Here is a 26,791-nt window from a genome sequence, read left to right on the forward strand (position 1 = left end):
TATTTCTTTTTTTATTGCCACGTAGCATAGTCACTATTTTTTCCATGAGAGAAAAAATTTTTTCCACCGAAATTGTAAAAAATATCACTTCAATATAATTATCTCTCTCTCTTTCTCTCTCTCACTTTGAAAATAAAATTAACAAAAAGAACAAAAATCTATGTGACACAATATAATACGTGGAGATAATATTGAAACGACTACTATAGGAACGAATAATCTACACATACATACATAAATGCATTCATACATATATATATACGTAAATATATATATTTTTTTTATTATTTTTCACGACTTTTCGAATGACGTGATTTAAATCCTATCAAATATTCAAGAGAAGCGTTAGCGTGTCGCGGGTTAAAATGCATTTTCAAAGTTGCCCGTGTTCTAGGAACTTCTCTAACGAAACGTTTAACGAATCTCCAAGTCTACGAAGTGGCAAAAGAGAAAGAGAGAAATAGAAAGAGAAAGAGAAAGACAGAGGTCAGCCAGTCGGTCGCGTAAGCTTCGAGTCAGTGGTTACGGTCTGCGAGTAGTCAGACCGCCAAGGTAGGCATTCAAGTAGAACTGCCAGATATAGGCAGACAGTAGTTAGCTATAGAGAGAGAAAGATAGAAAGAGAAATTCAGAGAAATAGAAGAGACAAAGACAGAGAATAACCACCGTGGCAGAGATCTAATATACGAAGAGTTAAAGCAGATTATACTCGGTAGGGTCTCGGAAACGCCGAGAGTACGAAGTGACACTATTTCATTCGCAGGAACTGTCCTCATGTCATTTTTCAATACGATTTCAGCTTTTCCTGGCAGTTATATCGACTAGAGCTTATTCGAACGTCGACCTTTATTCCCCACCTCCTTACCCTTTCCTCTTCTCTCTTTCTCTCTTTTTTTTCCTTTTCTATTTTTTTAATATTTTTTATTAGATTTTTTGTATGTTTTTATTTTTCCCAAACGAATGCATGAGACATTTTTAATTCTTTTATTTTTTTTATTTTTAATCTCTCTCTCTCTCTCTCTTTCTCGAGCTTATAATAAAAAATGAAGGATCGAGAATGAAGTGGAGGCAAATCGTGGTGGTGGTACATAGCGCACGGTAAATTTTCTCGATGCAAATGAGATCACTGATATCCTCCGAAATATAAATCCAAAAAAGCTCGGAGAATATTTATGTCTATTATCTGAGAACCAACCCGTACTGGTGGTGTGTGGCATTTTGGTCCAAAGCTTTACCACATACCAGATTTTCTCTTTCTCACTTTGTCTCGTTTTCTCTCTCTCTCTCTCTCTTTCTCCTCATAGCTGATACGCACCAGAAATGACCGAAGAACTCAAATGGAGATTATCTAAAATATTTCGCTAACGTTGTGTGTCGGCGCGATGAACCATTTATAAAATCGATTAGTTGGCGAGACTCGGTCGTCGCGTATTATGTATGTTATAAAATACAGCAGAGATCGTTCGGGCCGATCGCCAAAACGAGATTTCAACGTTAATGGCAAATATAGATGCAAATGTGATTTTCTTCTACCTTTTATATCATTAACTATGAGAAGCTTTAAAGAGAACGAAAGAATTTATTTTTATTCCCCCTTTTTTTTCTTCTTTTTTATCGATATTATCAAAGTATAATACTTTAAGTATGTAATCATATATTATCCTATTCTCGACCCTACGAACGATTCTTGAAAATACGTTTTATCCCCTTTCTCCCATTGTAACAAATTAATTGTAGAATTTAATTTGACAAAATTCCTTACGACACCGGTTTAATTAAAATCAAGCAAAATGAACGAGTTACTACACCGTACACACGTCGAACAGTTTGAGAAATAAAAAAAAAATAAAAAGAAGATCAACTCGTAAATTAACATCACACTTCGTACGCAAGTAGTAGGCATCATTAAATTATGGAACGTATATCAAATATCCCGTCAATGAGCTATAAGATTAACGAGAGCTCGCAAATCGATCGGAAAGATGCGTTCTTGGATAGGCAAAGTTTCGTTAGCCGTTTCTAACTCCGAATGAAATTCCGTTTCCGTTTCGGCTTGCGATTTGCTAATTTCATCATTTCCGCCAGGAGTTTCTAGACCGAACAAGAGGGAAGAGAGGGAGTGCGATAATTGTTTCGTCGGCGAATCCGATCGAAGTTGCTATACATACATACGTAAATACACACACTTCATACACACACACACACGCATATATATCTATATATATATATATATATATATATATATATATATATATATATATATATATATATATATATATATCAGGATTTGGAAACGGATCGAGTTAGTCAGCATTGCTAGTGCAACGTGTCATGAAAGTGGAAGGCTAATTAGTATAACGCAGCAATACCGGCCTCGTCATACTAGAGAAACGATGATGGTTGTTCTTGCCAAAGAAAGAAAGGAAGATTGAGAGAAAGAAAAGTAGGATAAGGAAGAAGAAGAATTTGAAATAGCATTGAAGTTGAAAGAAAAAGAGCGAGATAGAATTCACAGTCTATCTATAGTTAAACGGAACTATAAAAGGTTCTAGTGTTAGGGTATGTATGTATGTATGCATGTATAAGATAAATTGATTGATACTTATCTGTCTAAAAATTACAAATTTATTTATTTGAAATATAAAATAATAATAATTTAATATTGTATTAGTCTTTACTAATCAGTTATGACTTCAAGTGTAAAATTTTGCTAAATAAATCAGGATAAATACATTTATATATTTAATACAATGAAATATTATATACAATATATATGAATTATTTTTTTAAACATTCATTATTACCAACAAAAAAAATACATTTTCAGTAGAGAAACAGAATAAAAGATAAAATTCGACAGATGTTATTGTACTTTATGTAACGTATATCCGAATCATTAAAAAATATTACACTAATTATCGGTTTCTCGTATAAATAAATAAATGAGAATATATTCGTATATGTATACAAGTATGTAGTGATAAAAAGAGAGATAGAATACAAGTCCCACAATCTATTAATCTATCCGATTAATAGTAATTCTATCATGGATAATAAGCCCATGAACTCGGCACGCGGCCGAGTAGGTACATATTAATCTGTTACGTTGTAAATCGGCTGGGTAACGATATACGAGTTCAGGATTATATGGTCCAGCATTATTTGCAATCAATGCCTCGTTTCTCCAGTGTAATACCCATGCAAGAGCAAGCAGCAACATATAAACACCGCCACCAATTCGTTCTACCTGCTGCCATTGTACGTTTCGTGATTCAATCGCGTGCTTTTAAAAGTTAAACTTTATTATTTGTAAAAAAAAAAATAAAAATAAAAATAAAAATAAAAATAAAACTGATATAAACTGGTATTATACGTATATATAAAACTTTTGCTACTATTACAATACAAAATAGAACAACGCCAGTACTTCCATTGTTACGATGAAACGTAGCAAAAATTACAACGGCGAACGATGACTATGAATGGAGGAGTTGGGAAACAAGAGGGAATCATATTGGAATGAAGAAAAGGGGTTGTTTTGTATGTATCAAAAAGCGTATATTTAATATCCAATTAAGTCGTATATTGAATTTTAATCGAAACCAACAATGATACGTACTACCGTTCTACGCTGAAATACCTGTCATTTTTATCATTTACAGCTAACTCTATCTCCCTCTCTTCTCATTTTCTTTTCTCTTTATTTCCCCATATTGTTTTTCATGTATATTTAAAAAAAAAGAAGGACAAAATAATTATTCATCATTATTATTAACCCGTTGATCATTTTTATTCGTAATACAGCTCGTTATGTGAATATCCGAGAGAAGAATAATAATTGAAAGAATGGTATCTCGTTATAATTATTATTGTGTCTAACATTAATATCTTTTTTCATTCAAAGGAACTTCGAATTAAAAAAGAAGAAAATAAAATTGATGAGATAAGGATTGATGTAGAATCGAAAGAAAAATCGGCAACTCTTTTGAAAATACAATACCTGGTCAGACAAGCAGATTTTCAGTTGCCCAATCAAAAGCATTATTAAGCCGTCTGGTGTCTCGGTTGCACTTTATCCCTCACTGGGGTTTACCCTCTTCTAACCCTTGTTTCCCCTTAGGCTTGCACTCCTTTTCTCTTTCTCCTTCTGTCTCTCGTTCGTTCTCTGTTCTTCCTCATACAGCTTTCGAGTGCTCGAGAACGAGACTTGGCCCAACGCCAGCGTATTCATTCCGGAAACTAGCCCCCAATCTAAGGGGCCAATTATTTAATCAATTCCACCCTCTTAGCGGGCACGAGATAGAGAGAAGATAGGCTATTCCGAGGTACGGAAGCGGCAGCCAAGGGCGACAATTGAAATCGCCCTTTCCTTCTCCATTCTCGTGGTGGTTTTCGAATGTCTCTACCACACCTCCTCCATCGTTCGAGAGAGAGAGAAAGAGAGAAAGAGAGACGATTCGTGTGTCTCGAGGCGTACTGTGTCCAAGGACACACACTACCATTTCTGCTTTCGAATGACGTTCAGAAGAAAATCGACTATTACCACCCACCCTCTCTTTCTTCAAACTTAATCAGCTAATTAGAAGAAGATCATCTTAATTCCGCTTTGAATTATAATTAAAAATCATTTCACTATCTTCTTCTTATTCGTTATCTGTACAAAAATTTTAATTTCAATTTTCGAAATTTCAGATAAATAAGATAGATAATTTCTTATTCGAATTAAATATTTCATAGTAAGATCATTTATTTACAAGGGTATTTTTTTTTTCAACGGAAAGATGGTAAAAATAAGATGCAACAATTTGAAATTTGAGATAAATAAGATTTAAAGAAAATTTCTTATTCCTATTAAATATTTCATAGTAAGATCATTTATTTACAGGGTTATTTTTTTTTTTTCAAAGGAAAGATAGTTAAATAAGATGCAACAATTTTGAAATTTGAGATAAATAAGATTTAAAGAAAATATCTATTCAAATTAAATATTTCATAAAAAGATCGTTTATTAATTAATTTTTTTCTATGGAAAGATGTTAACATGCTCTCTATCTCTGTCTTTCTCTCTTTCTCTCGTATGGAAGATGGTATTTGTCGAGTTACATTGAATTTCATTTCACAAAGTTGCGTACTCGTGACGACGCGACATAGTCACCAACGTTTAACGATACCAAGAGGTAGAGGATTAATTCGAAACTTGGTACGTGAACGTGAACGAGAAGATATGCGAGTTTCTCTTTCCCTTTCTCTCTCTCTCTCTCTCTCTCTCTCTCTCTCTCTCTCTCTCTCTCTCTTTCTCTCAGATCAGAATATTGGTAAGGGAAATTGAGAGAAGCTAGAGGGAACATCGATGTTAACATAGACCCTGGTAACAAGTCCGCAATTCCTCGACTCGTTTCTCTCTGCTCTTAATAATTGCGCATTCTCTATAACGGGATCTTCGCTTTACCTTATTAAAACGACCTTGAATATCTATATACACAGAAATGTATATTATACATTACGTATACCTACTATATTTTAAAGGAATGAATAATCCATCAAATACTATTATATTATCTCTCTCTATATATATAAAAAAAAGTACTCAATACTCAATATACTATTTATCTAATACTCAAATACTATATATATATTATCTCTGGATAATAATAATAATTTATTTTTACCTTTTCGAAAAAAGAATTTCCTTAGAAAAATTTCTTTTTCAAATTACTTCTCTTACCTTCGTTTCGTTCGTTCGTTCGTTCGTTCTTTCGTTTATTCATAAATTTTTACAGAATAGGATCAGAAATCATCGTCATCATCATCATTTTCATCTCCTTGCGGGTTATCGACAATCCTTTCGGAATAAAACGTTTCTTCTCGGTGTCCTAGAGACCAGCCTCAATTTCCATTATAATCGAAACGAGATCTCGACGCTTCGCCGATCACGAAGTGGATTCACGACATGGTTTCGAGTACGATTAAAAGAAGTCTTGTAAGAGAGAAAAAGTGAATGAGAGAAAGAAAAAGAGAGAGAGAGATAGATAGAAATGAAGACTGTGGCCCTCCAGAGACAATCTTCTATCGTTCTGTCGTGTTCTGGTAACTAACGAACAATCAAGAAACGAGTGATTTCGTCTCAAATAATTAGATATAAAACCAAGAAAGAAGATAGAAGTTTAAGGGTGAGAGAATTGTGGAAAGGAGGAAGGTAGGGAGGGAGGGAAGTATGGTGTGGTTGGTTGAACAAGAAGAAGAAGAAGAAGATAGATATAGAGAATCGTAACACCGCAACGACAAAGAACATCGAATCTTTGTGGTTTATGTCAATGGTACCAAACTAGGGAGTATCCATGCCGTATATCACTAAACCCCATGAGGTAGCAATCTCCCCGAAGTATGGGGTAACACGAAAAAGGAACGACTCGTCGTGTTATCCTCTTCCTCGTTTTCGTACGTGATCTCGTACAACTAACCAACGCGAACAAATGTATTTAACTTTACTTCCAATTTGTTTTTCGATTTTACGTTTATCGGATCGGTTTTCGTGGTCAGCAACGCCTACGTATATTCGGTTGGCATAATTTCACGTGAAAAATTGTTTATCCTATAAAAAAAGAAAAATAGAGAGAGAAAAAGGAATGTTGGAATTCAAATAACGCGATATATAAATATATATGTGTATATATTATTTTCTCGCTTGCACGAGGAACGTCTATCAAATGCTTCTCTTTTATTTTTTTTATTTTTTGCTATTTTTATTTTTACTCTTTATTTTATACTCGTCGCATTCGTCGAGAGCCTATATCTCTTTTATCTCCGATATTTAATATCAAATATTTTGGATAACTAGACGAAAAATAAAATTATTATTTATTATTATATCAAAACAATCGTGTCATATTCATTTGATATCATCATATTATATTTTTTGTTTCTTTATTTCTTTTTCATTTTTCGGAATAAAAAAATAAATAAATGTATTCGAGATTCGTGCACTGTACGAACTATCATTCGAATTTGACGATTTAAATGAGTATAGCTGCAAGTCACAGACGAATTGGTAATTTAATTTCTGATATTATTCTACCTTTCTCTCTATCTCTCTCTCTCCCTCTCTCTCTCTCTCTCTCTCTATTCTTCTCTTTGTGCAACGAAAGGCCAGGACGAACAGTTAGAAAAACAATGGGCGCGATTTATTTAATTAAGCACGCGTTTCCTTTGACAACGATAACGCAAACTGCGAGTACACACCTGGGACCGATCGATGATACTCGATCTGTATCGAATAAAGTCGAACGAGAAAAGAGGGCTTTCTACGTCCCTCTCCTCCTCCTCCTTCCCTTCCCTTCCTCCTTTTTCTCTCAACCCTGCGTGTATGGTGAAACGTAATAAAGAAAAGAGAGAAACAACCTTTTTTTTTTTTTTTGACATTCTTCTTTCAAATAAAATGCGTTAACGATTATATTTTGTATTCATTTAAAAAAAAAAAAACAGTCGAATTTAATTAACCAAATGGTCTTAAAAAAAGAAAAAACAATTCGTCTATCAAATTTCAACGAATTATTATACTCGATCATCGTATATTACCTTATGAGTCACGTATTACGAATATTACTATAATTTTATTTATTATAATCGAAAGATCTTTCGCAATAATTCGGCTTACGATGGAATTTATCGTTGAACTTTTTTCTCCAATTTTTCTTCTTCCTCCTTCCTTTTTTTTTTTTTTTTTAACATTTTCTTATCGAGAAAGAAGAAGATATTTCGTAAACTTGTTTTTTCTTTTTTTTTTCTCTTACTCTTCCAAAGCGTTTATCTGACTCTCCCTTAGGCTACTGAATCTCATGGATCGATGTTACCGCTTGCATTAAGAGATACGTATTCCATTTACAAGCAGCAATTCTATAGAAATTCGTATGGCGTGTAGAAGCTCGTAATGTTTGACGATTCACCGCATCGATAAGAATGGAATCCGTAATACTGATAAGAGAAAAACGATAATAAAAATTGCTGGAACCAGCCTTCGCTTTTCTCTCCCCCACTTTGCAGCACCAAAGTTCAAACTACCCCGTTTTTTTTTTTTTTTTTCTTTTTTTTTTTTTTATAATACAAAGAATATTTCATAAAGTTGACCTCTTATCGTTATCGTTAGATATTCTTTAATACCAGATCGAGAAGAAGGTAGATTTCATTTTAAATTTAGATACGTATTAAAACGTATAAATGGAATTTAATTGAGTCCTATGTTCTACTTAAAAGCTTTATGTATTTATCTTCGATTACGTTAGATCACTTACAATAGGGGATTGATATACCGTGTCATTGTTTTAGAAACGAAATCTGTTTAATTTCAAAGGATATTAAGGGGTAATATTATTTAAAGCGAATATCCTGACTATGAATATCTGGAACACGACCTAAAAAAAATGTTTCTTATCTTACTCCTCGAACGACTATTTCGCTTTGAATATACCTACGTGTATATGTATGTATATATATATTAGGTATATAGAAACTTGCAATGGACACGCACGTATACTTTGAAATCGACTTGGATACGTTTCACGAAACACTCTCTTTCCCTTTTTCTTCTCTTTTCTCTCACGCATACGAACAAGTTGTGTAAACATCAAGTTCACGATAAGTATCTCTTTGATTCGTGGTCAAAGAGAAAAAAAACGAAAAGTAATAGAAACCTATACTAGTATGGTAATAATACATATATACATACATATATTTAAAATATTAAAATTCTTTAAATTTTATATAAACATTTTAATGATCTTATTATACGTGTGCTTATTTCATTGATAAAATTTGATATTTAACACGTATATATACATACACGTACATACCTGAAATTTTCAAATTCCATACTTCCATGAGATTATTTCGAAAATTCACTATCCGACGAGAAAACATATTTTAATGATACGGAAGATATTGATCGACTAACGTACTTACTACAAATACACTGTCTGACCTTTCTAAGAACAGTTTCTTATTGTCGATAATTCGACGAGTGTCTTATGAAAGGAGTGTTTACAAAATGACGTAGTAACGTTCGAACGATGAACGAGACAATACGTGCCGTGATTGTTCGATAATTACGCGGTTAATTTCACGGAGTTTTCATACCAATCGTATAAAAGTGAGTGCATTAATAAATCCTTATTAAATGTGCTACATTTATACAGTATACACACATACACATATTTACACATACTTCATACCAATCATATAAAAGTGAATACATAAATTTCATCTTTAATCTGCTACACATATACAATGTACACACATACACATACATAAACATACTTAAAATATTAAAATTCTATTTTATCAAGGAAATTTTTTGTTCGCCTTTATTTTCTTTTCTTTTTTCTATAGTTTTCAAAGAGAATGTAATTGAATCCCTTGAATCAATATAAAAATTTTATCTCATGATTAGATAAACTTTAAAACGAAAAATCCATATATTTTCCGGCTCCGGATTTACAACAGTGCTGCAGTGCTAACGGGTATTGAAATGGAAACTAATTATAAGGTAATTTTTCTTAGATTTAATTGGAATGACAAATTTTAATTTTATACTACTAACCATTCATTCCTCGTGAATTCATATGTTACGTAGCAAACTTAAATATATGATCCTTTTTTTATAATATAATTGGTCATTCTAGTTATTTCATGTATAATACAAATTAACACTAATATATTATATATATACATGACATAGAAAAATGGACACGCACGTATGCTTCAAAATCGTACGTTTTACGAAACACTTTCTTTTTTCTTCCTTTTTCTCTGGCGCATACGAACAAGTCGTGTAAACACCGAGTTTGCGATAAGTATCTTTTTACTTCGTGGTCAGAAAGAAAAAAAAACGAAAAGTGAGAGAAACCTACTACTAGTATATACGTAACAGTAGTAGTAAATAGTAAAAGTATATAGGACAAGTCATGTATATATATATACTTACGAATCGTCGATTACACAGTGGCAACATGCATTCGATTCAAGCTACAAAAGAGAGTGAGAAATAGAAAGAAAGATGAAAAAGATCCATTTAAATATAATATTAAAGCTAAACCACAAAGAAAAAAGAAAAAATCATTTCTTTCAACGCACACTCGTTTTTGTTACTTTTTTTTTATATTTCTTTTTCCTCGTGTATCACTTCGCCTTAAAAAGAATTCGTTTTAAATAATTATTGACACTTAAGAAACTTTTTATTCAACACCCCCTCAATGGAAAAAAAAAAAAAAAATAAGAACAGGAAATATCTTTTACCTGTCATACGATCATCACTTTCACCTGTCATCATCAACTATTTTCTCTTTCCAAATACAGTTATTCCATCTGTTATACAGTACTAAGTCTCCCTTTTCAACGATGCTACACCCCATTTCGTTAGGGTTTCTACCCCTTTTTAACATTTCACGCTTCTCCCTATTGTTTCAAAAAGGTTTTAATCGTCTGAAAGGAAAGAAGAACGTGACAAGCGATATTTTTCATTTTAGAATTATCTTCTCGTAACTTTTGTTTCGTTGAGATTTCTTCTTTTATCGTGGATTAATTTTAACAAGTAGTCTATCTCTTTCTCTCTCTCTCTCTCTCTCTCTCTTTCACTTTATGATTTATTTATTCAATTTTATCTTTTAAACTTATCAACAAAGTGACTTGACGTGCTTTGAGTTGCAATTTATCATAAAACTAATGTACGGTATATAAAAATAAAAAACAACAAAAAGGAAAAATTTAATTAGTGAACATGTCGAGAGGAAAATATTTCAAAGTTTATGAAAAAAAAATATATATATATATATATATATTATTCTATCAAATTGTGCTTTAGTAAAAAAATAAAATTATTATTCGTAAGGTCCAAAAAATATTGCAATAATATTTGAATGAATAATAAAAAAAAAAATGAAAAACGAAAAAAAAAATGAATTCATGAAGTAAATAAAGCAAATTAGATAGAAAACAAAATCATCTGGAATGCTTTAGCTCTCTTGATTTTAATCTTCCTTCATACTCAACGTGTATAAGCTGTAGCGGCGGGTGTATCTCCTCGTATGCAACGGGATTGTGCTTTGAGTAATAGATTCGCATTACGTCAGACTAAGGGTTTCCTTTGCCATGCTCTGACATATCGCGTTCACAGAGCTCCTTCTAACATACATACATACATATGTACCTACTTACGTACTTCTATGTACTTGCTACCTATCTACCTACCCCTCCACCTACTCCTTCTACCAACCAACCAACCTACAACGACTTTGCCGTAACGTCATCTTGAGGAGTAGTATTAATTTAATACATGGTCCCCTTAAGAACACCGATTACTATAGGCATCATACTCTCTCTCTCTCCCTCTCTCTTTAACTTATATTTCAGATAATCTCTTCTCTTCTTTCTAAATGTCTAATATGATAATTTATTAAGGAATTAATTATCTATTATAGTATACTTATTAATATCATCGAATTTATTTCAATTCTATTTTATTTATATATAATATGAAATGGATTTTTTTTTTGTTTAATATTTAGCACACTTGGACGTTTTTTCGTAAAATTGTGATAATTTAATAACGTTGATATTCTAAGCATTCTTATCTAATTTTAAATTCAAATAATAGAATTAATTTCTATAAATAATATTTGGCACATCGTGACGTCAATGTAAAAAAATCGTATTAATTTGCTAGTTTTCATTGAATGTAACCTCTTTTTATTTTTTATTATTTTTTTTTTTTTTCATTAAGAGATATTTTGGCACACTGTGACATCAATTTATAAAATCGTATAATCGTTTTTTTTATAGCCTTCATATTTCTATTGCAAGTAATTTTTTTAACTATTATTCTTTTCTCTCTCACATTTCTTGATAAATGTTATTAAAAAATATTTCAATAAATGTCAGAGACGTAGGAGAAAATTATTTTTTATCATGCGAAATGTCTTTAGTTTCTCTTTCTCTTTGTTTATGTTTTTCTCTATGTGTCTCTCTGCCCTTTCGTTTCTCGTATTTACTTTAACAAGTCAGTCGCAGTTCGTAACTTAGGAAAGGACAGTCAAGTTAAAAAAAAAAAACATAAAAAAATGGCAAGTATATTAAATCTTAAGTTTTAATTTAATTTATTACTTTCTTTTATAATTTCTAATGTGTGTAACGTATAATTATTTAATTTTCCATTAGTATTAAATGTAATTAATATTGGCATTTTAATTGGATAAAAATGTAATATGGGAAAACGTATATCCGTTGGAAATTTTTGTTGTTTTTCGAATTTTTAAATATTTAACAAACAATTTTTTTAATTCCTACTTATAAGTAACATACTAAATTATCTTTTATAAATGAGTGGGGAGGGTGGAAAAGCAGAGGAACACATAGAGATAGAAAAAAGAAAAAGAAGAAATAAAAAGTGTTTGAAGTCAGTTATTATTTTCTGATATCTCTAGCATACTACGTCACTCAGCAAAATGTTTTTAATCTTATCCCTGCTGTGAATATTTGAGACGTGCTCTCGCCTCATTAATTCGAGAAATGAGCGCTTTTTTCCCTACAAAGTCTCAACTTTTTTTTTTATTTGTCGGAGATTTTAATTACTATACGCGCTTTTTATTTCAACTTATGTTAAAGACTTGCGCGAATTCGTTTGGTATACCTATCACAACCCTCATCTAATACTGATCTTTCAAACGTTAATAAAATGAAAAAAATGAATTGAGGAAAACATAATTTTTCTTTTTTCCTTCAACGTAAATCGACGCTTAATTTTTATTTTAATAAAAGTTGTTGTTTTTCGAGTAAACCAAACATAGTTTTAGTTTTATATATATTTTTTTTTCTTTTTGTAGATAATAAAAAAGAAAACAGAGATTGAATTTATAATGATATTAATACGTGACCGCAGGTGAACGTAAAAATAATCTTAACCGTTAGCTCGAAGGTAGTTAAACTGTGTAGTAGTTGGATCGTAAAATTCAGCAGGTCAGGTCTGACCTGTGAGTGTCATTATTCCACCTTATAATTCTATTCGTTCATAAACTTGGCAATACGTCACGGGATTCTATGAGAGAAAGTATAATTATATATATAAGTAACATTGTTAATAATATCTTATCGATTTTTCATTATGTTCAACATATTTCAATTAAAACATTATTTTCCTCTCTCTCTCTCTTTTTATAAATAATAAAAATAAACTTATAATAAGTCAGAGAGATAAAATAGAAATTTGAGAATATTTGAAAAAATCATGTAAAACAAAAAGAAAATAACCATTAGAAAATATGGATGGATTGAGAAATATCGATATTATTCTGTTGGAAATCGAGATGTCGATATATATATACAATGTGTGAGAGAGAGTATAATATAAGATACGATATGCACATAGATATCGAGTGTTTGCGCTCGATCGATTCTCTTATTCGGTCTCGTAGGCAGCTCGTAACGTATCGTTTCGCTAGATACGTTCAATGGTGTAACGGGAAATCGTCGGTACAGTTAAGGAAGTCTCACGTATCCATTGTATATAATGGAAGGTGGAAAGGTATCCCTGTAGAGTTGGTGTGCTAGCAATGTTGCGAGAGGGTAAGTTGAGAGAATGAGAAAGACAGAATAAGAAAAAGACAGAGACACAGAGAGGAGGAGAATAAATGTAGTAGTAGTGGGAGTAGTAGGATAGGGATGATGGTGGTGATAGCAAGTAGAGGGAGGTGGTGGTAGTGGTGGTGGTGGTGGTAGCAAAGTAGCAAGGGTGAGATAGGGCAGGAACACCGATACCATGCGCTCGCGTTATTATACGGTGAGTTAACAGCAAGATTGTTTCTCAAAGTTAATTTACATCTACGGGCCGCTACCACCACCACCACCACCACCACCACCACCACCCCTCGAAGACACATCGCGTCGATGTTGCACTACTAAGAGAAAAGAGAGAGAGAGAGAGAGAGATAGGGATACAACGAATACACACCATCCACGAAATTAATATTCTCTCTCTCTATTGAGACAACGTACACCGATGAAACGCGATACGCCATTGTCTCTGGCAAACGGAACGAAGCAAGTGTTCTACGACTAACGACTCTCTCTCTCTCTCTCTCTCTCTCTCTCTCTTTCTCTTATATATAGGATATATATACACATACACATATACATATACAAAATATCATACATAGATATAAAGCTTGCTATAATTAATATACCAAAAAGGGAGTTATATAGTTATCAAGGGATTATTTATGAAAACGATACCGTGACACGCCTAATTTATTTGATCATATGACCAGGTAACTTAGTTGATCCTGATTAAATTCGTTCTTTTCATCGAGAGATTCCTTGTTGTTTATAATTCGTAAACGTTTAACCGTAAATGTGAAAAAAAAGTAAAATACTTTATGGAATTTAAATTGGAATTTTAGAAATCTGACAATAATGTACTTTAATTCGTTTAACTTTGTTAAAGTTACGTTTGAAAAAGCTGAAGAAAATTTTCAACAATCTAGTTCTCTCAAATATAATATATTCGGATGTCAGATAAAGTGTATGTTCGATAAAAGCAAGCAAGCAAGAAAGAAAGAAAAAAAGATAAAACTAACCATAAGAGTAGTTTTATCAAAAATTCATATATTTCCTTACATAAATCGAATGAAAACAAAGTCGAGTGACGGAAAGAATAATGAACGTTTAGTATGAAAACAGAGAGACAGATCGTTTAGGGGTCGTGATACTTTTTAGTACAAAGAAATAAAAGAAGAAGAAGAAGAAAAAGAAAAAGAAGAAAAAGAAGAAAGAAAGGAAATATGGAAGCAAGCACGCACGCGTACGTTTAGTCGTTTTCTCAAGCTTTCACACTTTTTCGAGAACTTTCACGGCACTCGAGCGAAGACTATTACCCGTGCGGTGCACCGGGTGCTCGCGAATCTACCACCCTCTCTTCCAAGAGTTTTTCGTCAACCCTCTCTCTTTCTTACTTATCTCTCCTTTTACCTAAGAATAATTGACGAAGTAGGGGAAATAAGTTTTACTCACACTTTCTTCTTATATTTTCTTTCTTTATTGTATACATCTATGCGCGTACTTCTTACCAATAACATCATTTTGTTATTCGCTAAAATGTTTCTTCTTCTTCTTTTGGAGGGGATAAGGGAACGATTTATGAATATATTTAATATATAATATTTTATATAACATCATGAAAGAAAAGAAAAATATTATCGAATAATGCAAACCACCACCTCCTCCATCCTCTTTTCAAATCCGTGTTAAAAGCATCCTTCATCGTCAATCCTTCCATTTTTCAATGGTACGCACATATTCCATATATTAAATAGAGAACAAAACATTTTTTTGCTGTTGAAATTTGTTTGAATTCATTCTATTTTTAAGCAATCCTCGTCATGTGTTTTATTATCGACGTGTTATTAAAAGTCTTGAGATATTTAGGTTTCTAGAACGATTCAATCGGTCAATCAAACCTTCCCTACATGCACCATAAATTATTATATTTCTGTATATTTTTACACATGCAAATGTTATCCACAAAACAATCCCTTTATTAGAATTTATTTTCATCGTTTCGAATTATCTGTGCAATTTTATTCGATACTACTTTCGAAATATTTACATCGTGTAAAATTTTATATTTCATTTATTATATTATTTTTCTATCGTAAAAAACCAACGTTAATTTCATATGTGTGCGTTAATATAAAAATGAATACTTGTCTTTCGAATAATTCATTAATCATATCGAATATTATTTCCCGCTTACGTATTACATTAATGTCGTTAAAATAATTGTGTGGGGGAAAATGATAAAAAAGAAATAATGAAAGCAACGATTGATCGATTCGAAGTTTCGAATCGAATTAATTTAAGTGGAACGATTACTATTATCGGTTGATCTCTCTTGAATTGAGAGAAAGAGAAAATAAAAAAGTAAAAAGGACATAAAAAAGGGATTAATCAAAGGAGGAGACCCTTAATGCCATAGCGTGTTGCCGTGACCACGAACAACTTGACTGAACGACCTTCTTTCAGGAAACATCAGCGACTCACAGTACATCACATACATGACAAGTAAGTATGCATGTTGTGTTGTCGACCGAAACGTTTCTCTATACGTGTGTGTGTGAGTGTGTGTGAGTATATGCGAGTATGTGTAAAGTCCTTTACGCGATTCGCTCGATTTATGTCTCTTATAAACGAGACGTAAATCGATACAACTAGGAGAAACACCTAGTTTAAGTTTTAGAACGGTAGTTTTCCAACCACAGGTCGCAGGTCATAGACGTTTTAAACTGTTAAATTTACACTCTCATCGAATTTCTTCTTTTATCGTAACTTTGCGTGTTATTTTATTATACATTTTTCTTTTTCTCTTTTTTCATTTTTCATTTATTTTGTTTTTTTAATTCTTTTGCATATTTTTTCTTAAGAAATGCGCATTATAAAGCATTATAATATTTTCTTCGTCCACTTTTTCTCACCGATTTTTTTTTTTTGTTTTTCTTTTTTGCACCCACCCACAACTTCATCTCCTTTTCATCACGCTGAATAATTTTTCTCTCGAGAGCTTGATTTTCTATTATCTCTATCTCGCTTTTTCTCATTTTTCTTATTTTAACGTTTAAAAACAAATCTACACGTTTATTTTTATTTTGAATAATACGCACTTGTTGCATTTCGGTACTTAAAACGTTCAATCAGCTTTTTCGATTACGTACTTAAACGACATAGTTTAAAAATAAAAATAAAAAAGAAAAATGACAATGTATTCTTCATTACGTGTTTCTTTTTTTTTTACTTAAAAGAAAGTAAATAAGCGTAAATTTAATTAATACCACTTAAGTTATAGTATAACGTTTGTGCATAATTAAATCGAAGATAAGGGTAAATCAAAGGAGAGAAAAGAGACGGTCTATTAAAGCATATCTCGTACTCGTGGAATAATAATTATTACCTGCCACATCTTTCTCTCTCTTTTGTGGTTTTTCGTTAAGGGTTTATATGAAAATTGGCTTCGTGAATCGGCCTGTTTTCAAGCGTCTCCACTCAATTTCACCCGCGACAAGCGGCCCTATCTAAATTTCAAATTCGTTAATGTGTATTTTTACACCGCGAAAGGTCCGACGACCATGGAAGAGAAAGAGAAAGAAAAAGAGAGAGATAGGCAAGTGGAGCGTGCACGGCACTTTTATCACCATCACTCTCTCTCTCTCTCTCTCTCTCTCTCTCTCCTCCTCTCTTTCGTTTTATGTCTTTCTTTTTCAGGATGCTTTGAATTTCAAATTTGGCGCGGGAGCCATCGTGTCGTAGTCCATGCGTCGAGCAACTTTCGAATGTTTCTACCTCGCGCTTATGCACTGTCATTTGTTTCCCAACCCTTCCCACCCCCATCCCTCTCTTTTACCATAGTCGTCGTCGAACAGCCGCGTCGTGGCTTTAAACCGGACCACCACCACCATTACCATCACCACCACTACTAGCAACCCTACCACACCACCCCCAACATCGTTCGACGATATCTGGCACATTTTATTTACGATACCACAACCGTTATGTATCTCGATTGATTTCATGATTTATTCTCAGCTAGAGGTTAGGGGAAGAGAGGGAGACAGGCATGAGGGAAGAGAAATTCTCTACAAAATGTATGGACCAGCAATGGGCGCGATTCATTTCATTGAAGGAAACCAAAAAGAAACTTTTAAAAAATAGTGTTTCAAACAATATTTATCGAGTGAAATCGATTCCTTTTTCTTTTTTTTTTTTTTGACGTTAAATCGATTAAAAACCCTCTCGGACCTATTTAATCGGGAACTTTATTGTAATTCGTAACTATTTTTCATTACGTTGAAAGTTCGATGCCTTTGACGAAAAAGAAAATAAAATTTAAAAAAAAAAGAAATTAAAGGAAAAATTCGCTATTGGACTTTTAATAATATCGGGAGCTTCGGAATTTGTAATTGGCCAATTATCTTCGATACAACTTCGTCAGAATTCCCTATCTCTCTCCCTTTCTCTTTAATGTAACGGTATGTTCTCAAGCTCTTAATTGCGCTCGACGCATAACGTTGAGAACAATGACGACGACGACAATCGCGAAAGTTCTCGTTGCGTTACTAGTAGCACGATAGAAAATTGTAAAGGTGTATACCCCCATCGAACCAGCGAACGAACCAAGTAACGAATGAACGAACGAATCAACGAACCAACGAATGAATGAAAGAACCAACGAACGAGCGGTTAATTGAAGCGCAATTAACCGCGTTAAATCATTAGCTGCTGATTAGGCTTTGCTAAACGTGCGTGCATACTGGTTGAGGACATTTCTAATCTGTCCTTTCATGAGCAATACTTTCTTTTATCCCCGATCGTGTTCATCCTTTATTTAATTATTATTCATTTAGCATACCATTTTTTTTGTTCTTTTTTATTCTTCTTTTCATATTCATTTTTTGCTTTCCTCTATTTCTTCTTCTACTTCTTCATCCTACCTTTTTACTGTTTTTGTTTCTTTTCTTTTCTTTTCTTTTTTCACTAACTTTTTTCCTTTACGACGCCAATCGAAACGTACTTCTTTAATTAAGAACAATCCGATTCGCCGTTTGATATTAAATCGTCTTATTCTTTTCGTTCGTATTTTATATTACGTGTAACTAAAGCGTACGTACTTTAATAAGACCGATAATGAAATTATTAATTCGACAATGAAGCAACTATACAATAAAGCGAACAATTTTTTTCAATGACTTCGGTGTTTTTTTTTCTTTTGCAATATTAATATTATCGTTTAAGCAAACTATAATTAAAAAGAAGTACGTCTTGTGTAAAATATGACTGGACTTAATTTCGATTGTACTTACGTGTCTTTTTCGTTTTCAAATATTACAAGACTACAATCATATAATACCATCACATACGTAAGGGTTAATCGAAATTATATTTTTCCATATATAGCATAGTATTTAAAAATTGTTTTTCTTTTAGGTGTGTTTAATTAATAATAATCTCACCTTATACTCATGATATTAATATTTTATCATTTACTTACTTCAATCTGCATTATTATTTCTACTATAATAATAATTATTGTTATTATTGTTATAATATTGTTTATATGGAAACAAGATCCCTTTTGACGGTAAGGTAAACGTTGGTTGTTGTTCAGTATGCATTTCTATTATTTCCCGTTCTAGAATATAACAAGTTTCCCCAGTGGACAAACAATAGGAAGCAACTCTAAAAACATAGTCCCTCGCGCATGTTCACCAATAACGAGAATAGGAAGCGCATAGGGTTACGGCCGGTCGGTTTCTCTCCCCCTTTCTTCTCCCATATTTCTTATCGATGTTCTATATACATGTGGTAGTATTATTAAGCGACATTGTGACTAAGAAGAGAGAGAGAGAGAGAGAGGTGCGGTCTCATCGGAAGCATCGAGAGATGGTAGAAGAAATGAACACAAGAGGTTGATGGGTGGTGGGTGCTGATGGTTATGGTGAATATCGTTCACATATATCGTACAGAAACGCGTTCGCAACGTTGAGGGAAGAAACATTAATTGTACGTACGTTAGTAGAAAGTAATGCAAAAAAATAGTTTTGAAATTCCCACATCTTGAATGTATTATTATAATATCCCATAACTTTAACACACACCCTCTCCCCACTCCCTCTTCTCTTCATTTCGCTTAAATTGCATATCTTTCCCTGTTACGTAAGACAGCTATAACAGCAGACGCAAACCACGAAATCTTCTGGCTTTCATGATGCCAGTTGGCTCGGATGGTTTTCATCGAACGTCTTCGAGTAAAACGGGGGCGGGTCTTTTGAGAAGAGAGGCTTGAACTGTTGGATGACGACGACGACGACGACGACGACGACTAAAACGGGGATGGGGGGTTGAGAAAGAGAGAAAGAGAGATAGGGTGGAAGGTCGAGGGTGGGGAAGAAGGGGTGTAGCAGAAGGTACCTACTTATTTAGAATATTGCCGGCATACATTTGCATAAATTTAGTACAGGCCCGCCGGCATTCTTGGTCGCATCCCGTTTGGCATTATACACCCCCGTGGAGACCCTCTTAAAGAGGGGGTGGTAACGGGAGAGTTGACACAGACCCTGCAATTTCACCCTCTCTCTCTCTCTTCTCTCTCTCTTCTTTCTCTCTTGCTGTCTCGTTCGTTCGTTCACTTGCTCGAAAGCTCGTTCTTTCCCTTTTCAACGCACGATGCCACACCATCAGCGTCGCGTTGCTCGTAAAGAAACTTTCTCGTGTTGCCGCCTGAAAGCTTCCTGGATGGCAAAAGGAGGAGGAGGAGGAGGAGGAGGAGGAGGAGGAGGAGGAGGAGAAAAGAGGTAGAGGAAGGCCGATGAAAAGGAGAAGAACGAACGTTTGCAAAGCGTCACGGTGTGTGCATTCAAGGTGATACGCGATGTCCGTAAATTCGACCCTTTTTAAGAACTGTTCTTTTCTTTTTTTAATGTTTAGATACCCATCTCCTAATCTTCAATCTTAGTCTCCTTTTTTTATTTCTTTTTTTTTTTTTTATTCTTTCGAACAAATGTTTATAAAAGCACGATTTGTATTGAGTTTTTAGTTGTTTATCAGACTTCGAGAAATACTCGTGTGAACATTGCGAAGCGTAGTTTCTCGCATTCGCGTTTCCTTTTTTTTTTTTAGTTGCAACCTTTCGTCTCTTTGTTTTACAAGGTGTATTGTCAACCCTTATTTCTCTGTAGCTGCTTTTATCTTTTCACGTGAATCTTCTCTTTCATTCTCACTATTCCTTTTTGTCTTTTCCTGTCTGTCTACGTTTCTACTTTTCCTACCATTCTAAAGCATCCCTTATAAAGTATTCAGTTTTATCTTTACCTTAGTCTATATTATTTTCACTTTTTCTCTCTTATTCCACTTATTCAATTCTTTCTATCTCACATTCTATTGAAGCATTTGAAAAGTCTCTCGTATCTTCATACCTTAATTATATTTTGCCCCTCATAACGTTTGGTGGTATGTACGTTAAGTGGAGTAAGTATTATAGTAAGGATCGATAACCAATCTCGATTTTGATTCTCTCGTATCTGAAAATCGTATGCGATCGCATTCCGTGAAAAATAATGATCCTTTTCCGTGTGCAAAGGAACGCTTCTCAACCAAGGATCGAACTCGGTACCAGTCACTGAAGCGTGTAAATAGTCTGCAAGGATCGAACTACTATAGGAAACCTTACTCTCTCTCTCTCTCTCTCTCTCTCTCTCTCTCTCTCTCACTCACTTGCACATACTCGTTGACGTGTGCAAACTCGTACTCGTTCTCGCGTATCTATAGGCAGCCGCAGAACGGTATACATATTCAAATTGAATTATCCGGGCTACCAAACGCGTTGATTCGAAATCATTCGACGATTTCTGTCTCACCAAAACATTCACGAAAGCCACGAATCTCGAGCCTCTTTCTCTTTATCTCTTTCTCTCTGTCTATCTACGTATGTCTCTGTCTCTATCTGTACGTACATATGTATGTATGTATGTCTCTTTATTCTCGTGTCGTCCTAGTCTAATGGAAATTCTAGTCGAGAAGTTGGTTAAACACAATCGCTTTGCATACGTATCAAAAGCCTACTCGTACTATTCCGTACGATGCTTCTCGTATCTTTCTATCTCTCTCTCTTTCTATCTCGTATATTCTATCTATCTATCTATCTTCCATCTCTCTCTTTCTCTCTTTCTCTTTCCAAGAGGCACGTGCGAAAACGACATCGAAATCAACGACGAGTCCCATCCATAGCGATGAGTGCTACACGTAAAGCATGCCAGAATTCGATGATCGCAATGTTCCCTCTACATTCTCTTTCGTTTATATACCAAGAGAGAGATAGAGATAGAGAAAACACTAGCTTATATGTATTTGTGTTATCGAAAAGGGGGTTGAGAAGTCAGTTGCATCATAATAGGTGAACAGAATTATCCGAAGATGCGGCACGCGTGCGACGCGCAATGCTTTCGTGATTATTATCCCGAAACGTTCGTTCGTTTGTTCGTTCGTTGGTTCGTTGGTTGGTTGGTTGTTCCGAGTTCGCGTGGTGCATGCACACGGTGGCATCGATGGTGGTGGTGGTGGTGGCTTCGAAAATGGTCCGAGTTCAACATCGATTCGACGACCGCTCGCAAAATTTAGGTTGAGCTTGGTGAGCATGGAAACGTGGATTAATCATCGTAATACCTATTTCCCTAAGGGAGGGGGGGGGTTAGGGGGAGGAATGTAATACGAGTATAATTTTATTTCAAAGAATTAGACCGACTTCGATCGATCTGAAGCTTTTGATCTTCGTGTTTTTTGTTGTTTCTTTTTTTTTGTTCTTGTTTTACTTCAACGTGGTTTATTTTATCCGTTCGTTCGTACGTTCCGTACGTTCATTAGTTCGTTCGTTCGTTAGTTCGTTTTTAATCATCCATTTGTAGTACGGTAGAAATAAAAGAAAAATTGATTTCGAAAGAAACATATATACAAATTATCTTTACGTTTGATAAATTATTTTTTGTTTTTCTTTTTTACGAAATTCAAAGATTACGAACGTATTCTTTTTATTATTGCAAAACGATTCTTCTCTCAACCGGTCGAGAGGTAGGACAAAGTTTAAAGTTAATGAGGAAACGTGAAATAAGAAACGTAGAATGGAATGAAAAGAAGAAAAAATGTGGAGTAAAAAGTTCCTCGCTTTTTCTTTATTTCATTAAACGCGTTGTGACTATCGTTGTTTATCTTATTAAAGGTAAAATAGAAAAGCGTGAGATAATTCTGAGAAGAGACAAATCGCGAATCTTTCTTACCTCTCTCTTTCTCTCTCTCTTTAAAACGTAGACGTGGTACTTTTAAGCAGTAATAGTAGTATAGAAGTAAATAGTGTTGGGGTACGGATCTAGTCGCTTTTGTGAGTGGGGTGTGCAAGCAAGGCCTGCTGTTGCAGAATCGTTGCAGTTTCTCCTACCACGGCTAGCAACCGGTGCCGTGCCGTGCCGTACCGTACGGTACGGTACGGTATCGTAGTAGTGGGTTTTAACTTTATCGCAGAAGAAAGAGCAACCGAGGTGACGACGAGGAAAAGTACGCTTGGAGAGAGTGCGGAAAGGGTTTGAGAAGTAACGGATAGAGAAGAGGGAAGGAAGTGGGTGGGGAAGGAAAATGAGTGGCGGTAAAGCGGAGCTCGAGGCGGTAGAGATGAAGTTACGGTGTAATGGACGCTTTAATTCCAAAGGAGAATAAATTGAAATTTTGCCGACGTTTTCGTCGTCGTCGGCGCCGTCGTCGTAGTTGTAGTCGTAGTCGTCGAGTTCGTTGCGTTTCGTTAATAAAAAAGAAAAAAAAACAAGAAACAAGAGCAAAAATAGAAAGATGGTAGATAGGTGCTAGTAGTAGGTGAATACTGTCTATGCAAAACGTGGTATATACCTTGTTCGAATAAATACACATACATACATACATATATATACGTATAAAATAACGTAAACGTATCTGGAGCTTTCAATTAAGGGTAGACGCGACCAAACGAATTATTGTCCGCGTCTGAATTTTATTTATCGAATTATTTCCTCTCGTACACGCGCACTACGTATGAACTGTGTTGTACGGGGGTGCAGCGGACTGTCGGCAGAGTGGTAAAACTCGATTAACGCGACCGTTCGAGTTAAGCTTCCTACGCTAGTCATTTTTCCATTATGAAATTATCGATTTGTTGTCGGTACAAAGGTTACCTTCCTTCTAGACCGAATTAATCAAATATTTCGACATCTTTTTCATTAATCGAATTACACGCACCTCCAAACCCTATCCCATCCTAGCCCTTCCATTCTTTTTCCTATAGGAACGTTTTTAATTATTACGATTTTTTTTCGAGATATTTAAAGATGTAACAGAATTGAAGGATGGATTGATCGATCAATGGACGTGAACGTTTTCTTTTTGAATTTTCTTATCTATATTGAATTTATATATCCGAGTACGTATGTATTATCTTTCTCTCTATGTAAATCTATTGAGATATGTATATTTTCCGAGTTTATCTCTATACGTGGATCGATCATTGACACAAGCTCCTCTCGTTCAGGAAATCGTAATTAATCCATACGAATCGTTGTTTTAATAGCTTTTCGATCCGATATCAAGAGAGACCGAAGTCGAATTGGCGAGTAAGTAAATCGATGCGCGTTTATACGAGAGTATCTAATGAACCAGGAAATCCGTTTAAATAATAATCGCTAATAATGATGTTCGGCCGTTCTTTCGTGCGACAACTCGCCGCAAAACGATAATATTCCATATATATATATATCGGCGTATTAAATAATATTCTCATCTATCTCGAAATTATTGTATGTAGGTTATTCTATACGCTTATACGCATATCTATCATAATTACGAAATATTAATTAATTAATAAATAACAAGCAAACAAACAAAAATCTCCAAGAAGGAAGAAAAAAAAACAAAAGTAAAAAAAAATTAAAATCCATAGAAATAATAAATTGAATTTTAAGAAAAGAAAATCATTTAAGAATCAATATTTTTTCATAATTTCTCTCATGAAAAGAAATTCCAATTGAAATTTTGTGACGTAGGTTACCGAGTGAGATTTCCTTTTATTTCCTTTATCCTTTTCCTGCTTACAACTCGATCGACAGAGGAAACGGACGAGGCACGAAAGAGGACAGAATTCCATTTAAATTAAATTAATATTTGCCGTTCTCTGAACGAACGAACCAAACGAACCAAACGAAAGAACGAAAAGCATGACGGAATGGTAAAATCAGTGTGTACCGGTTGATCGTGGTACTGATGGTGGTGGTGGTGGTGATGGTAGATGTTGCATGCATTTCGATACACGAAAATGTTGATAAGGTTCGTGTAATTATTTATGATAAAGCAGAACTGTGTTCTCGGAATGTACATTTGCCCTCGTTCACATAGACACACATGCACACATAATACATGCGCGTGTTCGTACACACGTTGTTGCATCCTACTTTTCCCTTTGGGTCGAAAATCATCGTTAGACTATTGCGCGTTTACAATCGATGAACGAACAAGAGAGAGAGAGAGAGAGAGTTATAGTCGACGGGCACAAGCTGCAGCTGCAGCTGCATCGGAAATTGCAGCGCCACGGTACGCCACGCCACGCCACGCCACGCCGGGAGCATATCGACCGGATCCTCGAAACGTCGAAAATTCGTAGGTACGAGAGACGCGAGAATCGGGGGTTTCTCTTTCGAATTCAGCGGTAGTAGAGAATACAGCACAGCACAGTACAGCACAGTACAGCACAGAGTAGAGAAAGAGAAAGAGAGATATCGACAGGGAGAGGAGGAGAGTGGAAGGGTGGGTGGCTATTCAAAATGACTACCCCTCGATTCGTAATTACCATCCGTTTCGTTTCCATAAACGAGACCGGGCGTCCACATTTACGCACCCTCGTACACACTCTGGTCCCGTGACACGTGCCCGGTAGAGCAACTCGGATAGAGAGCGGTCAGAGGAAAAGGGTGGAAAGGGGGAGGGAGGGTACGGACGATCGTTTCTATTCCCTCCTTCGTTTCATTCCGCCCGTCCCTCTCTCCCTTCATATGTAGCTTTACCCTTTTCTGCGTATGGGACGAACGCACGTTTCCTCTCCATGACATATTCAAACTGGGCGATAACGCGTTATTGTATAATTGTTTCGCGTTTTTGGCTAATAACGTGTTCGCGTAACAGCTTGCGGCTAGTTCTCGTTTTGCCATCGGCCATGTTACTTGTGTTGTATATTGTACTTTCCGCGTTTACGCACTTTCTCGCTAATTAATCGGTCGTTCGATATCGATTTTCTCGATGCTTCTTGACCAACTCTCTTTCTCTCTCTCTCTCTCTCTCTCTGTTTCTCTTTCTCTTTTTATTATCTCATTCTCTCGATCTTCGTTTATGTTTCCGTCCATCTGTTTGACCGTTTATCTATATGTCTCTCTTCTTTCGTTATCTCTGACTATCTGCTTGTCTGCCGACTATCCATCCATCCATCCAACCATCCATTCACCCATCTGTCCGTCTGCTTGTCTGTCTTCCCGTCTGTCATTCTTTCACATCTTTCGTATACACTTCTTCTGTTTTTTGTTTGTTTCTTTTTCAATGTATTATATTTATTTTTTTAAATATTTTTGTTCTATCCAGGCATGCTCGCAAAACTCCTCTCTCCTCTTCTATTATACTTTGGGGTAGGTATATCGTAGCTATCTCTAATGGATCCGATAACGCGGAATAACGTTTCGACCAAATGCCGTCGGTGGTTCAAAGTCGCGTAATTTTATTTAAATCGCATGCAGATTGCTCCGTTATCGGCTACTTTTTCAATTACGACGCGCGGCTCGCGCTCGCGCGCCCGCGTTATACGACGTAAAGTATACTTGGTAATACGCAACTACCACCACCACCACCATCATCACCACCACCACTCTTTATACTAAAAACGCCCAGCCCGCGTCCTTCGTTCTTCGACTTCGTTAAACTTTTTCTTACCGAGCTAAAGAATTTTTTTTCTTTTTTTTTTTTTCACGGGAAAACGAGTTTACACGAAATCCAAAGCTTATGGTAAGAAATTCAAGTATGAAATGAAATATTACTGTCCCTCTTCTCTCTCTCTCTCTCTCTCTCTCTCTTACACACATTTTTTCCTGCTTAACTTTTGTTTAAGATCGATACATACATTTTATGATCTTCTTATCCTTTTAATTAAAATTAA

General features: G+C 34.7%; 1 protein-coding gene across 10 annotated transcripts in view; it reads left to right on the forward strand.

Annotated features, from left to right (window-relative positions):
• The window catches only part of Lar (tyrosine-protein phosphatase Lar), a 506,717-nt gene that overhangs the window by 330,304 nt on the left and 149,622 nt on the right, over nt 1-26,791 (forward strand). For 9 of the 10 annotated variants that reach the window (XM_015317927.2, XM_089174791.1, XM_089174795.1 and 6 more), the window contains one exon: nt 16,063-16,101. The exons of the other annotated variant lie outside the window; for it this stretch is intronic. In XM_015317927.2, the coding sequence (XP_015173413.1) occupies nt 16,063-16,101 (39 nt within the window). The remainder of the gene's footprint in view (nt 1-16,062; nt 16,102-26,791) is intronic. 10 annotated transcript variants of the gene reach the window in all.

The sequence above is a fragment of the Polistes dominula genome, unplaced genomic scaffold (assembly GCF_049000335.1).
Source record: "Polistes dominula isolate Pdom_NZ unplaced genomic scaffold, Pdom_raw_medaka contig_16, whole genome shotgun sequence".
Classification (NCBI taxonomy): domain Eukaryota; kingdom Metazoa; phylum Arthropoda; class Insecta; order Hymenoptera; family Vespidae; genus Polistes; species Polistes dominula.